General features: G+C 39.9%; 1 protein-coding gene across 2 annotated transcripts in view; it reads left to right on the top strand.

Moving 5' to 3' along the window:
- Window positions 1-16,805, top strand: part of LOC128744779 (uncharacterized) — a 29,538-nt gene that overhangs the window by 6,171 nt on the left and 6,562 nt on the right. The window contains exon 2 of one of the 2 annotated variants that reach the window (XM_053842017.1): window positions 6,491-6,578. The exons of the other annotated variant lie outside the window; for it this stretch is intronic. Coding sequence (XP_053697992.1) covers window positions 6,491-6,552 — 62 coding nt within the window. The 3' untranslated portion in view covers window positions 6,553-6,578. Of the gene's footprint in view, window positions 1-6,490; window positions 6,579-16,805 lie in introns of those variants that run through there. 2 annotated transcript variants of the gene reach the window in all.

A 16,805-nucleotide genomic window follows, 5' to 3' on the forward strand; every position in this document is an offset into this window, starting at 1 on the left:
CGGCATATTTGTATTCATCCTGGCACCACTAAGGCGGCGAGAAATATCGTATAACAAACGGATATCACCATTGACGGCGGCGGTTTCTCCTTGCTCGGCTAGGGAGTTAGTCCAGGCTCTCTTGTCCCGCCTACAAGCACGTTTAACAGTCCTCTCCAGTTCGGCGTATCGTTGACGGTCAGCTGTCTTAGCCGATCTGGTCCGCGCTCGCTCAATGCCGGCTTTCGCCTCTCTCCGCTCGTCGATCTTCCTCCAAGTTTCATCCGAAATCCACTCCCTTCGCCTGCTGCGCGCTTTGCCGAGGGTTTCATCACTGCTCGTGATGAAGCCGTTCTTGATGCCGGTCCATTGCTCTTCGACGGTTCCACCAGGTGGCAACTCCGAGGCTCGAGATTCAAGTTGTTCGACAAAGGCCCTTTTCACCTCAGAATTCTCCAATCGGCGGACATCGTAGTGGCATCCAACTTTTTCCTCCCGTCGTTGGACACGTGCGACGCGCAGACGTATCTCAGCGATAACAAGATGATGGTCGGATGCAATATCAGCGCTGCGTTTGTTGCGTACATCAAGAAGGCTCCTTCTCCATTTCCGGCTGATGCAGATGTGGTCGATTTGGTTTTCTGTTCGGCCGTCGCGGGAAACCCACGTGACTTTATGTACTGGTCTATGGGGGAAGAGCGATCCACCAATGACCATGTTGTTATTACCACAGAATTCTGTAAACAGCTCCCCGTTTTCGCTCATCTCTCCTAGGTCATGGCGTCCCATGACGCGTTCAAGGTCCGCGTTGTTTGAGCCAATCTTCGCGTTGAAGTCGCCCATGTGCATTTGGATGTCCCCCTTCGGGATTTTCTCAACCATGCTGTTCAGCTGGCTGTAAAAACTCTCTTTCTCCTGCAGGTCGGCAGCATCTGTTGGCTCATAGCACTGGATTGCCGTAAGGTTCCTAACCCGTGTTCTGAATCTGGCAACAATTATTCGCTCATTTATCGGTTCCCACTTCATCAGGGCCGCATGTGACCCTGGGCTCAGTAGGAATCCAACTCCTCTTTCTCGAGTAGCATTTTCACCTCGTATGCCAGAGTAGAGCAAGATTTGCCCGGATGATGTCCTGTGTTCGCCAGTATCTGGCCAGCGGACCTCGCTCAGCTCCAGGATTTCAAGCTTCAGGCGGCTAGCTTCCCTTGCAAGTTGAGCCAGCTTGCCCTGCTGGGCAAGGGTCAGTATATACCATGTTCCGATTCGTGTCCGTGTTTTCATGCTAAAGGTCGTTGCCAATAATCCAGAGAGATTTCTTCTTTCATTTTCGGTAACTTTTTTATGTTCTGGTACAGTAGGCTGTTAACCTAAGGTCCTTTTCCCGCTGATGGGGCTGCCATCTTAATGTGGGCGGGAGCCACTGTGCCCCCTTTCCTGTTAGCATACCACAACCGAAGTTGCGTACCCCAGCCGGCACCTCGTGGAGGTAGGAATAGGAGTTAATGAACAGAGGTTATGGAATGCACATGTTCACCCTTTGCCAGCCCTACAGGCGGCTAGCCCCCTAGAAATGAGCGCTGGTTCCGTCAATGGTTAAATGGACCGATTAGTCCTACCAGGTATGGCTATAATTGGGGATAGTACCACCATGAGAAACGAGGTGGGTAAAGTAGAGCAGGCATCGAAGCAATAGTAAACCTAATACTCACCAGTAACAGTAACAAGTAACAGTAGGACAGCAACAAGAGGTTGCTCTATCGCAGACATTGATAAAAAATTCGAGTTAATTATGCGGCCTCTAAGTCTTCCATATCATTGTAAGAAATTTTAAGGGAAAACATTTTTTCTAATAAAAACTTTTTCATCTCCATGCTGAAAAATAAGATTTTTTTCAGTGCATATCAATGTGAAATCAAATTGTTTATTGACAGCAGGGCTTGTTCGTTCACTTTGACTCAATGTTTATTCATTTGACAGTACCGTCTCAGTCGAGTAAAATTTGACAAAGTTATATATGGGACATTTGTAGAACCAGTTATTATCTACAATTTTGCTGAATAAAGTTTTACTGTATTTTTGTATTTACGGTGCTACAATGCTAGTTCCGTGGTAGTTACTAAATGAATGCTTATTTAGTTACTAATGACGTACTAGCATTGTAGCATCGTAGCTACAACAGATACAGCAAAACTTTATTCAGCAAAATTGAAGGTGATAACTAGTTCTACAAATGTTCCATACACAACTTTGTCAATTTTTTCTCGGCTGAGACGAACAAACCCTGATTGACAGACTTCACAACCGGTTTTTAGGGTACAGGACAATTACCGGGCTAGTGCAACGATCCTACTGAGTACCTCACCACCCAACAGAGATTCGCACTTATGACGGCTGGCTTGTTAGACTAGCATCGTAGCTCGAAGGGTCGAAGTTAACTGAGCAAGCACTGAACTCATTATTTTAATTATTAAATAAAATTTCGCAATACTTAAGGGTTAATTTCTGTCATTTTTGTTTATTTTTGGCCATGCTAAAGAATGTTCAGGGGTTAGACAATAATATGGACAGGCAACATTTTAACACAATTTAAACGTCATAACTTCTACAATATACACAATTTTAAAATAAAACCAATTGCATTCGACGGTACATTTTTTTTCTGTTTTTTCTAAAATATTTCGAGATTTGCAGTAGACAATGACTCCAGAGATTTTCCGGGTTGTCCGGGGATGTGTCACAAATTTTCGCGAGGCACATTAATACTATCGGCACAAATTTAGTTTTGAAATAAGCAAACAAGTCCATAGAATCGAAATCTGAAATAAAAACTACTGATACCTTCAAGAACTTACTTTTTATTAAATTTATTTTTTTATTATATTTGTTTTATTATGTTTTTTTATTATATATTTTTTTATAACAGTGGGACTTCCAATTTGGCATGATTCGATTTTGGCAACAAAAGTATCCGTTTTTGGCAACACAAAATATTTTACTTCCAAAAATATGCTTAAATATCAGTCCCTCCCATGGGTAGGTGGTTTGACGAGTACTTCGGCCAAACGACCTAAAAATTCTTAGTTCCGCATGTAGAATGTTTATAGTTTAAGTTGGATATATGTGTAGTATGTAGTATTGCATAATTTAGCTTTATGTGTAGCATGTGTCTCGTAAAGCGGAATGGAGCGAAATCGAACGGATTTGATTTTAAATTCAATCCGTTTGGGCCGAAGCACCGGGAGGGCTTACTCGGTTCCCTAGATGAATTGCTGGTATGCACAGAAATTTCTCTAGAAAACTGAAACCAAATCCTACCCACCATTCATGAGATTTTGACTTACTCATGAAAATTAAAATGTATCGCTAGTTAGAACGAACGAGTGTTCAAAAATGATGTGATGTCTTTATTTGCGTAATCGAGACATTTTCTATGAGATTGCCATAGAATTTGTGGCTGTTATGCGATTATGGACAGCACAGCACTGAAAAATATACACACACGTACATGTATACATGTGTATGCATGTATGAGTGTGCATGGGTGTATAGGTACGAATGAATATATGTTTGAGTGTTCTATGATGAGTCGGCAATTATTCTTATACCTATGCTGCCAAATTACAATTATTAATGGGCAGGAAGTTATAGTCAGTAGCTGTGTTTCCTGTATCAGTTTCCTATGCTATTCCTATGCTGCTATTCCTATTACTATTATTACTAATATTGCTATCGTTGCTGTTACTGTCACCTCTATTGTATTGTTTTGGATGTAATTATATTTTTTTTTTTTTTTCTTTCTTAGAATGATTTGCATGTCTTGTGACTAACCGCGTTAACGGTATTCAACTAACAACATAAAATGATCATGTATGACGCTGTTTGTCTCCCAAGGGCCTTCCTAATGCTGATGAGCCTCTGTCGGAGAGTCCATCAAGTCGAACGGTGGCAACTCACCGGCGGCCTGCTCCTCTCCATTCTTGCGGCTGTCGTCGCGGTCGGACTTAGTGGATCACTCGAAAAGATTTATAGCCTCGATATATATCTTGTTCTGTCCATTGCCCAATGCTGGCAGACTTCAACTGAAATTCCATTTCTAACTAAATCTTTTTAGAGTTAAAACTTCTTCAAGTAAAAACAGGTATTCGATTCTCTGGCTGATTCAAGCGATAGCGAAGGGCTGTCCTCAATCATTTCCACTTCCTAAAATGGGGTCATAGTACATAATATATGGCCGTGGTATGAGGATTTTTTTTTCGATTCAATACCATCCTCACAGAATTATCAACGTCGTTAACATCTTATTAAGTCTTGCTTTAGTGACAGCTTGCACTTAAGACCTAACACGGCATATATACATATCTCCAAGTGAAGTTCTTTTTGATCCACCTCATCCCTTCTTAGTTACAGAATCATTTCAATTGACCACGGTCTGAAGAGCATACCGACAAATCGGTTGACTACCGCTACAAATATGCAATTAATGCCACCGGGAATAATACGAGCGAGTACCAGTCCCCATTATATCGCATCTGCTCTATTTTTCGGAAGTTCAAGTAGTTTTTCGATAGTTCTGAGCGATAATATTGCTCTTGAATAATATTCCGCACAAAATATTCGAAAATTTACGCCAACAGCTACAATACTGCAAAGATGGTAGATAAAGAAGCGGCTGTGGCTTTTAATGACCATAGGTTGTTGAACAGCGCTGGGTCAATCGTGATGACATGGGTATTTGGGAGATGAGTAGCGTCCATCCTAGCGAGTAGTTAGTCGGTAGTAGCATAGGTGATGGACAGACATAGAATTCTCGTGATATTACTAACTTGAAAATTGCAATCAACATGTTGACTAAAAAATTCCTCTTTTCTTTTCTTTTCTTTTCTTTTCTTTTCTTTTCTTTTCTTTTCTTTTCTGCCTGATCTCTATCGCTTCTTCTCACGGCAACAATAATGTTGCCGTGAGGGGAGGCAAGAGACCAGCCACAGATGACCACACTGGTGACAACGATAAAGAGGACGGCCGGCGTGGAGCCTGCTTCAGGTTTAATAGGATTGACTACGAACAAGATGAGGAAACAAACAAAGGAAGGAGAAAACAAGATAAGTACAAGCCATCTTATGCTATATTGACCAAGCACACAATTATATCAAGCCAAGTTCTGTCACTCTTCTTCCGCCCATTAATCCATAATCACCAATACATTATGGAGCTAGCGTAATCCGCACGGATTCTTTTAACATTATCACAACCACCTTATCTCAGCCCTGGACAGACTTGGCTCTAACTGCCCCACCTTGTGCTGCAAACAGAAACAGAAATATGCTTAAATATCAGTCAGTTTCCGCATGCATGCTTTAAATGACGAGAAAATGATGCCCTTAGTGTGTTCATGAAAAAAAGTTTGCGGTTTCTAACAATAACATTTTTATTGCCGTAGGACTACGTCTTACCGCAGGTTGCCAAAAACTTATTTGCACCGGTCGGATAGCTCTTGGCGGATTCCTTAAACATAAAAATGGTTGCAATCGTTGATTAATTATATACAGTCATCTTCTTACGCATTTACATTAAATTTTTTCATAGCAAAAAGGGTTTCGATTTTGGCACGGTTTCGATTTTGGCAACATAGGTGACATGCATTTGTTGCTAAATTTTATTAATTTTATTTTTATTATTATATATTTATTACATATTATGTAGTTAGGTTTACTTTTTTCCTTTAGGAAGAGTAAATGTTTGATGTGAAAAATGTAAATTTAGATAAATTGAAAATCTCTTGATATTAGGCTAAATTTATAGGATTTGGCGAAGGAAATAGTAGAACTATAGCTCTCAATTTCTAGTTTAGCTTATTGTTTAACCAATTACACCACTAGGCCGTCTTATCGTAGTCTAACGTCAAGGTTTTGTAGCGCTTGCCTGATTCTATAATTCTTTGCACATTTACCCAGCGCGAGTATATTTTGTTTGTATGGAAACGCGCTAGCGGTGTAGTGTAGTGTTACACCATATATGTTTCTTTCTTACTCTTTTTTATTGACTGTGTAGCAGTCAGACTCAGGTGCTGTGAGTATAACAATGGTTCAATTAAACTAAATACCATTCTGTAGTGTTATTTAACAAATGTTAGACTGTAAGTGTTAGTGGTGTGATTGGTTAAACAACACGCTCAACTATCAGATTGAGAGCTGTGAGTTCGACTCTCACCTTCGCTTAGTCGATACTTTTAGTCTAAAGTCAAGATTTTATATTTCACTTTATTTTTGACTTGTCACATTAAACGTTTACTCTTCTCGGAAAAGTTATTTGACAAATTTTCCAGATTTTTGAATATTTCTCTTTTGAGCCCACCAACGCGATAATGCTTTCGCTGCTTAAACCGTAACCTAATATGAGAAACTGTAACAATAGTAATGCCGCAGAATAGTAAAATTAATAATACGATGATTATAATTTTATAATTGTTTTATTCTTCCTTAAGCTTACTGACTTCTTATTTCTACCTTTACAGAATCGATTGAAGCAACTTCCACGTTCACGAATGATGATGTATCCCTCAAGGATGGGCGGTAAGTTGAGATATGGTTCATCCTTCTAATATGTAGCTTAAAGCTATCTTGCATGACGTATCTTTTGTATGTAGGGGAGAGACGTCTACAGTGAGACACTTTTTTTCCAAAAATTTTAATTTTTTTTTGATGATAGCTTCAATCTGTTTGAAAGGTGTATCCTTCTAGTTACCTGAAAAAAAGTTGCAGTCATTTTGGTTATAAGCTAAATTAGTTACAACCACAAACGTGGAGGTGTATATTTGTCTCACTGTTAACCAATAGGTGGGAAGAGTGAGACAACGAGTATTGCATACTGAGACACCAATTTGAAATCGATTTAAACCATATTTTTGGGTAATAAAGAACATGTTTATTGTGTCGTGTTGTTTATTGTGTCTATAAAGCATACATTATGGGTATGATTGAAAATACCGAATCTTTTCACACATACATTTATGCTCATATAAAGGACAAATCCTGGACATCTGACTTTTAACTTACACTTCAGAATTCATTTACAGTCAATTCCTATGGATTGATTTGCAATAGAACACAAAAAAAAATTTTCAAAAAAATTTGCATAGCAAAAGCTATGTCTCAGTGTCACCCACGACTCTGTGTCTTACCGTTACCAATAGGAATGTATTGGTTTGTCAAAAAGAAAGCTCATGGTTGTAAGATTACAATTAAGCAAATCTTCAGCATTATGCATCAATCCCCTTCTTAGAATGGCGTAGCAACGCGCACCGGGTCCGCTAGTTTTATATAAAAATAGATTATTTTTTGATATTGGAAGTTCATTTATATTACAAACAGGACATATTAATACATTTTCTTTTAATGACAGTTTAAGCATGTTTTGGCATATGGACTTTGGCACGGTACCAAAACATGATTTACAACTGATTTTCACAACAAAATTTGCAATAATTTTAATATATTTTTGTTGTCAATCAGTGCCCGTAAGCAACTCCGAGACAATAAAGCTTTCCAAACACTTTTTGAAAAGTATAGTCCCCAATTCGTGCCTAAACCTATAGCTAAACATGAGCAGATATTTTGATTGCGCTCTTTTATGTGCCATGTTCTATAACATCTATTAGTGTTGACTGCATCTTTGATATTTGGCTTGTTTTACTTCCCATCTGCGTTCAAGCTCATCAGAAATGCATTGCACATTGGGAGAGACCATCAAGCTCTTCACTGCTTGTAATTAAAAATAAACATCATGTGAATAGCGTTTACAAGCAGATGCGCTGTTTATATACATCGAATAATACTTATGACCTATTTCGTGAATATCCTTATAATGTCCACACATCTATGTTCTTGGCTTACTTTTTTCTCGGCAGTTCGGTTATTCGAACTAATATATAGGTACGAATTATGAAATGTGTAAAGGGTTTGTGATTTTATGTTATGTAATAGCGTTGCAGAATCCTTCTCGTCATATTAAATACAATCCCTACTTTAGAGCAAGGATTGTGTTACATTTCTGTCCTGTACAAGTACACCAATTTAGGCAGACGAAATATTTCGGAATTAATGTTTTTAGTGAAACAAATCATATTTTAGCTTCTGTTCGTCATACGGAAGATCACTTCGATACACACAATATTTTCTTTCGTCTATTATGGACTGAGAGCAATTATTTTAACTTACTGAAAATTGAGCGTAAATAATTGGAATCGCAGTTCAAAATTCTAGGACTTATTCCGAATGACCAGCAAACTCTTTTCGTCATATTTAAAGAAGTAAAAAAATCAATCAAAAGGACTTACATTTGTTCGAGAAAATAGCGAAAAACAGTGGTTTTCTTAATTTTTTTTATTCGAAAAAAAAAGAGAGAATCGGTAAATATATGATTTGGATGGAACTGCAATGTACATGTTACTCTAATTTAAATTGTACTTGTACCTCAATGAGCTTATATAACTGTGGAAATAACACGTAAACAATGAAAGAGTGTCGTTGGACCTATTGTAAAGAATGAGAACGGATGACATGGCTTGCAGCTTTGGAGCCCACCAAAATACACAGTTTGTAACTATTTTACAGACTTGCTTCACTATTAAGTTCTAGTAATGAGATTGATGGTGCAGAGTAGTAAGGAAAAAAACATATACACATATACATATTAGTTAGGGCTGTCGGTATTGGGTGCTTTTGGTGAAAACCGGTGAAAACCCGCCTTTAATTATTTACTAAATATCTTGTATTGTAGCTTCCAGCATAATTAATACTTCGGTCTCCTACAGCCTCTCAACAATTTTTTCTCTATCCCCAAACCGGAACTCCTGCATAACGTCATCCTCTTCATCATCGTTCACAAATACCTTCTCTTCTTTGTTATCAATCCCACTATTCGGAGATAGTGAGATGCAGATTTCATCTCCTTGTTTAATCATTGTATCACTCAAAAGACTTGAAAAATATTCCAAATTCTTTACTGGCAGATCCTTTGATGGCAAGAATGCTCAAAAAGTGCAAAGATCCCCGTATTCTGATCAGAATCCGGCATCGTCGAAACAAATAAATGAAGCTAACTTTCCCTTACCTTCGCTTCATACTGAAGCGACTTGTCTCATTTGTTGAACAGAACGTTTCAAGCAAGTTTCAGCTGAAGCTACTGACTATGTCAAATGACGACGATTGACAGTCAGGCACCATTTGTCGATGTTGTGTAGATTAATCATAATATGCGTTAAATTGTAGGAAATGTTACTCAAAATCAATTCAATTGCATTCAAAGCCTAGGCTGACCTTTCTCTGACTATTTGATAGAGAAATACAAATGAAATTGTAAAATCGGTCGTCATGATGAAGTGAAAATCGTTTCAATGACGCTGATTGAAGCCAGTTTTGAAACGAAGCGACACTGCTTCTGTTGAAACTGAAGCTTCATTACTTCATTGTTGAATAACAATTTACTATTGTAAGTGACGGTTCTGGGCTCTGATCTTGTTTCCTAAATTCGTTATTTGAGAGCTTCGAATAATTTGGTGGCTTTTGTATATCAAGTTGTTCAAAAATAAATTGAAACGCGACGTCTGGCTCATACAATAAGACATTTTTACAGCAAAGTTACTCTACTGTACCTTAAACGGGTTCAAGAGCTATAATTATTTGACCCACAATTTCACTCTCTTCATTGCTAGTAGTCGAAGAATCTCGTCGGCATTAACACCAAGTTGTTTTTCTAAGAGTATATTTTCTTTTATCAAATTTAGTTTTTATTCGAATAAGGAATTGGAAAAAACAAGCAGATTAGAAAATACCGGTTTTTTGCTTTTCCAAAACCGGCATTTCGGTATCCAAAAATTGGCCGGTATTACCGGTTTCGGTACTACCGGTACTACCGGTTAGACAGCCCTAATATTAGTGCTAAATTCTGCTTTACCGACCATGCAGGCTTTCTCTAATCAGGACTAGTTATAAGAATCGTGCTGCGAATGAAGCCTCTCGTCCAAGGGTAAATTATAACTAGTCTCCTCACTTCCTGGCGAGAGAACGAGATTGGTTAAAAATTGGTCGTCGTCCTGTAAGTAAAAAGACGTTAGATTAAACTTCTCGGTCGGTGGTTTCTACAGTAGGTGAAGGAAGAGGCACAATTGTGTGTCTAAAAATAGACCAACCCATGTCGCGCTATGGTTAATAAGGGGGGTTGTGCAGACTTCTTTTGTCCAGCGCCTCTGTGGTTCAAAGGTACACGGGTACCAGTGAGCGACACGCCTTGGCAGGTGTTGTGGGTTCAAATCCGGTTATAATCTCTGATTACAGCTTGGTTCGACCCATGCACCTTCCAGCATTGGACAAAAGATAGGAGTCACAACGACAACTTGTTAACCATAGCTACCTATTACCCCCCCCCCCTTCCTTTCCACCCTTCCCCTTCATTCCCGAAAAAATCCTTCTTCATTACTTTCCCTTACCGTCCCTGCATCAATTGTAGAATCATCGTTTCAAAAAAAAATATTAAAAATATAGCTATCGCGAAAAGAACAAAGTGCGGAATATAGAAAAAACACCCGCACGGTATCACTATAAATCGAAATACTGGTGAAAGTCAAAATGTGCGTACACAATAAATTGAACTTGGAGATTGTACTTGTGATCAACCATTTCCCATTTGAATCAAAATTAGTAAAAATTACCTGAATAACCTACATTCAATATTTCAACAATTTTATGCAAACTGTATAAAAATGTAATGCGAAAATAAAATCTTAATCGCTTTTAGAGCCTCAGAGCCGAATTTTGGCCAATTTTACTGTTTAAGGGGGGACCCTACTCTAAAAAGTCGGAAAAATCGAATTTTATTTTTTTCCATTTTTGAGACGCTTAGCTCTTCAGAAATGTCATGCCAACAGGATTTTTTAATATCTGATCTCGTTGAAAACTTACGGCAAATATTGTCGAGTCACCTCAAGAGAAGTGCATCGCTGTACGAAACTTTAAACGCGTTTTTCTCGAAACCTTGTTTATTCAGCTGGCGGTACGTGTATCTCAGAATCTAGTGGACCGATTTGGCTGAAATTTTTTTCCAGCATGTAAAAGTGAATTATCTAAATTGTTATGTAGCCGTTTTTTGATATCGCAATTTTTCAATTTTTTATGAGCTTTTAATTGGCGATTTGTGATGAAAAAACACCTTTTTTTTGGAAAAATTGCCGCCATTTTGGTAATTTTTCGAATTTTCAAAAACCGCTACGTAACAATTTAGGTATTAACCTAAAGCTTCAAAATCATCCTTGAAATCCGTTCTACGATACTCAGTTGGTACCCGGCACGTATCGCCAGCAAGGAACTATTTTCTAGAGGGCATTCACGCGCTCACCTGCCACCAGTATAATAATCACTATTCTGGTATCCAAAAAATACAAAATATATCTTCAAATATACCTTAACCAATAATCAAAATACCCCAACACTTAACTATAATTCTAGCATCTGAAAAAAAATTACGAAAATCTATTATTTTTCGGTCGCCCAGAGTAGGGTCCCCCCTTAAGAAAAAGGACGCCTAGAACAGAATGATCGACATAAATTTTTTCAGTGATTAATTTATATGCTTTATTTGAATTTTGTGATAAATCTGATTTGAAAAAATAAATAGGTGTGGTAAGGAACACTTAAAAACGAAAAGAATGTTTTAAACTTTCATCAAAAAACAGTAATTAGCTTAATCTAGAGAAACTCTAAAGGGTGTAAAATTGCAACACTCTCAATTTGCTATAACTTTTGAACCGTTGGGCAAAATTAATTGAAATGCTAAAAGATCATAACCTCTCAAATACAACGGTGCTGCGGCCAATCGTGAAATACTTGACTTGAAGCAGAATCTTCTAAAACATCCTAAAGTAGTCCAAACAATTGAAGAAATGAAGAAAGTAATGGGTAAATATGCAAAATATGTCGGTTTTGAGGTTGTGCAAAGTCTGATAGGTGCACTGAGAAAACTTTTCGTATAGTTTCTATGTGTCCCACACATAGATTTTTGCAATGTGCCCAGTAATCCCAGAGACCCTTTTTTTCATATGAAAAAATTGAATATAAATGCGTTAGAACATGACTGCATACTATTAATCAACGATTGCAATCATTTTTTGTTTAAAAAATCCGCCAAGAGCTATCCGTCTGGTGCAAATAAGTTTTTGGCAACCTGCGGTAAGACGTAGTCCTACGGCAATAAAAATATTATTGTTCGAAACCGCAAACTTTTTTTCATGAACATATTGAGGTCATCATTTTTTCGTCATTTAAAGCATGTATGCGGAAACTGACTGATATTTAAGCATATTTTTGGCAGTAAAATATTGTGTATTGCCAAAAATGGATACTTTTATAGCCAAAATCGAGGCATGCCAAAATCGAACCATGCCAAAATCGAAATTCCACTGTATACCCAATTACCGTCATGGTAAATTCATTTTCTCTATATTTGGAAACCAAATTGAAAAGACCACAAAAGTTCCCGTTTGCAAACGGCGAAAACTGCAACAACCGTCGGTGCTTCCGCAGTACGCTGCGTGAACTGAAAAAGCTCCGGAGTTCCACAAGGCAGCAATCTTGGGCCACTGCTGATCATTTTATTTTTCAATGATGCTGCTTTTACTTTGGACGATAGCTTCAAACTCGTTTATGCATTTTTTTCAACTAATATCTCATCCATAACGATGAGAAACAGAAGCGGTGATAAAATGCAGCCCTGTCTCACGCCAGCAGTAACCCTTATGGGGTCGGACAAGACGCCGTCGTGCAAAACCTTGCACGAGAACGCCTCGTATTGAGCCTCGATGAGATGGACTAGCTTATCTGGAACTCCTCTACGCCTAAGTGCGCCCCAGATGTTTTCGTGATTGAGTCGGTCGAACGCCTTTTCGAAGTCAACGAACACCAGCAGAAGAGAGTCCTGGAATTCGTTGATCTGCTCCAATATAATGCGGAGCGTTGTGATATGGTCTACACATGATCGGCCAGCACGGAATCCAGCTTGCTGCCGCCGGAGAGTAGCGTCGATCTTCTCCTGAATCCGGTTGAGGATTACCTTACAGAATACTTTGAGAGTAATACAGAGCAACGTGATGCCACGCCAGTTACCGCATTCCGTTAGGTCTCCTTTCTTAGGGACTTTAACCAATATGCCCTGCATCCAGTCCACCGGAAAAGTTGCGGTTTCCCAAATATTGCTGAAAAGCTGATGCATCATCTGTGCTGACAAAGATGGGTCAGCTTTGAGCATTTCGGCTGAAATACGATCTATCCCTGGCGCTCTATTGGATTTCATACTCTTGATGACAGCTACAATTTCATCCAGCGATGGCGCCTCCGAGTTCACGCGATTTATTCGACGAACTGTAGGCATCGTACGCTGCTGGTTTTGTTGGTCTCTGACATTTGAAACTCGGAAGAGTTGTTCAAAATGTTCAGTCCATCGCTTAAGCTGTTCTGTACGGTCAGTCAATAGCTGACCAGCTCTGTCCTTTAGCGGCATCTTTGTATTCATCCTGGCACCACTAAGGCGGCGAGAAATATCGTACAACAAACGGATATCACCATTGGCGGCGGCGGTTTCTCCTTGTTCGGCTAGGGAGTTAGTCCAGGCTCTCTTGTCCCGCCTACAAGCACGTTTAACAGCCCTCTCCAGTTCGGCGTATCGTTGACGGGCAGCTGTCTTAGCCGATCTGGTCCGCGCTCGCTCAATGCCGGCTTTCGCCTCTCTCCGCTCGTCGATCTTCCTCCAAGTTTCATCCGAAATCCACTCCCTCCGCCCACTGCGCGCTTTGCCGAGGGTTTCATCACTGGTCGTGATGAAGGCGTTCTTGATGCCGGTCCATTGCTCTTCGACGGTTCCACCAGATGACAACTCCGTGGCTCGAGATTCAAGTTGTTCAACAAAGGCCCTTTTCACCTCAGGATTCTCCAATCGGCGGACGTCGTAGCGGCACCCAACTTTCTCCTCCCGTCGTTGGACACGTGCGACGCGCAGACGTATCTCAGCGATAACAAGATGATGGTCGGATGCAATGTCAGCGCTGCGTTTGTTGCGTACATCAAGAAGGCTCCTTCTCCATTTCCGGCTGATGCAGATGTGGTCGATTTGGTTTTCTGTTCGGCCGTCGCGGGAAACCCACGTGACTTTATGTACTGGTCTATGGGGGAAGAGCGATCCACCAATGACCATGTCGTTATTACCACAGAATTCTGTAAACAGCTCCCCGTTTTCGCTCATCTCTCCTAGGCCATGGCGTCCCATGACGCGTTCAAGGTCCGCGTTGTTTGAGCCAATCTTCGCGTTGAAGTCGCCCATGTGAATTTGGATGTCCCCCTTCGGGATTTTCTCAACCACGCTGTTCAGCTGGCTGTAAAAGCTCTCTTTCTCCTGCAGGTCGGCAGCATCTGTTGGCGCATAGCACTGGATTGCCGTAAGGTTCCTAACCCGTGTTCTAAATCTGGCAACGATTATTCGCTCATTTATTGGTTCCCACTTCATCAGGGCCGCATGTGCCCCTGGGCTCAGTAGGAATCCAACTCCTCTTTCTCGAGTAGCATTTTCACCTCGTATGCCAGAGTAGAGCAAGACTTGCCCGGATGATGTCCTGTGTTCGCCAGTACCCGGCCAGCGGACCTCGCTCAGCCCCAGGATTTCAAGCTTCAGGCGGCTAGCTTCCCTTGCAAGTTGAGCCAGCTTGCCCTGCTGGGCAAGGGTCAGTATATTCCATGTTCCGATTCGTGTCCGTGTTTTCATGCTAAAGGTCGTTGCCAATAATCCGGAGAGATTTCTTCTTTCATTTTCATTAACTTTTTGTGTGTTCTGGTACAGTAGGCTGTTAACCTAAGGTCCTTATCCCGCTGATGGGGCTGCCATCTTAATGTGGGCGGGAGCCACTGTGCCCCCTTTCCTGTTAGCATACGACAACCGAAGTTGCGTACCCCAGCCGGCACCTCGTGGAGGTAGGAATAGGAGTTAATGAACAGAGGTTATGGAATGCACATGTTCACCCTTTGCCAGCCAACTCGTTTATGCAGACGATATAAAGTTGTACGTTACAGTGCGCACGCTAAAGGATTGTTGGCGTCTACAAAACTCGCTAATATTATTTGCGAATTGGTGTCACACAAACAAATTACAATCGAGGAAGCGACCAACATAGCTTTTGCCAGCCCAAGCTCCTACCTAGCGCATCCACGCGGCCAAACCCGGTAATACTCTATTGAGTAGCTAAGCTAGGAGGTGCGATGCCGAGGGCTCCCAGATGCCTGCTCTCAAAACTGAGATTTTGTACAGACGGTGGAACCACAAGGACTTGGTAGCAGGTAGGCCTAATATGTTATTTTAATTGTTTCTTTCGTTTTAGCCCATCAAGTACCTCCTACTGTACAATGAAAACTTTGGTCGTAACAAGTTTAAATAATGCACATGAATATCAGGACGAAAAATTTAATTATTGGGTATTAGATGCACTGATGGAAACTCAAATGACGCAATTATATTTCACTCGATGGATTGCTGATGAGATTGTTCTATTTTTGCCCATATATATTCCATATATACTATATATACATACTTTATTATTGAATCCTCATGATTCTTATTGTTTACCTTGCCCTAACATCAACCTAACATCATATCCTCTGTTTTCCTGTAACATCTATCTACTACTTTCGTATGGGTTCCCTGCACTTTGAAAAGTAGATGCTATCACTAACATTCCTACCCACTTCCCCTGCGGTTGTTCGGACGTAGCCAGGTACACAATGCGATTATATAGCCATTTACGATGTGTGCAACCTGATATGCTAATGCTAATGCTAATATGGAAACCAAATTGAAAAATAAAATCAATTATTTCTGCAGGTTGAAACCAATTAATATTAAGGCTGCGTAAATCGATGTACATTTGCACCCGAAAAGTGATGCGTGAATTCAGTGTTGACTGGCATCAGCGCAGATCACGATATGTGTCGGATCTCATCGGATAGAGCTCACTTAAATTAGAACTCTAGTGAATGTTTTTTTCTGTTCTGCGTGACGGCGAAGAGAAATTGAGTGAAATTTGTTAGATGGAAACTGTCGGACTGAGACACCCGATTTTCCCAGTGTTCGTTTCATTCAGTCGGTATTCTTGGATTGATCGGTTAGCATGCGCTGCTATTGAACGTAGAGATTTATGCAGGTGACCAGACAGTGTATGATAGTGATCTGAATCCTATCAGATAGGGATTCACAGCCGAACGTAAATTATTGTGTTTTTTGTTTGCGGGTTGATAAAAAAGTAGTTTTATTCGTTGGATACCAATTTAAAAAGTGATGATTTTACACTCCAACAGTGTCCCAAAAATGTCCAACGTGTTGTAAAAATAGATTGTGGATGAGTATCTATCGCGTCAGTGTTTATCTTCTTAGAGAGTGAATACGAGAATAAGTGGAAACCAGAAAGTTGATATTTCATGAATGCAATGTAAATGATTATTGTTTTTCATTCTTTAACCGGTGTGTCAGTTTAGTGAACTCGTCTGCATTGTAGACAGTCGGTCGGTGCTAATAAAACTATTTACTTAGTGAATGCAGTAAAATAAAAAACACTAATTAAGAAAATCGAATAATGTACTTTGCAAAACCAGTTTGGCGTAATATTTATAAAGCAAAACATAAGTGTAGTACTTTGCTGTTGGTGAAACTAAACTAATCACCTCATAAGAATTACCAAAGGTGTGCTACAAATTAATTTTTAAGTACTACACAAAGAAATTTAGTTTCCAAACAATAAAAAA

The sequence above is a fragment of the Sabethes cyaneus genome, chromosome 3 (genome assembly GCF_943734655.1).
Source record: "Sabethes cyaneus chromosome 3, idSabCyanKW18_F2, whole genome shotgun sequence".
Taxonomy (NCBI): domain Eukaryota; kingdom Metazoa; phylum Arthropoda; class Insecta; order Diptera; family Culicidae; genus Sabethes; species Sabethes cyaneus.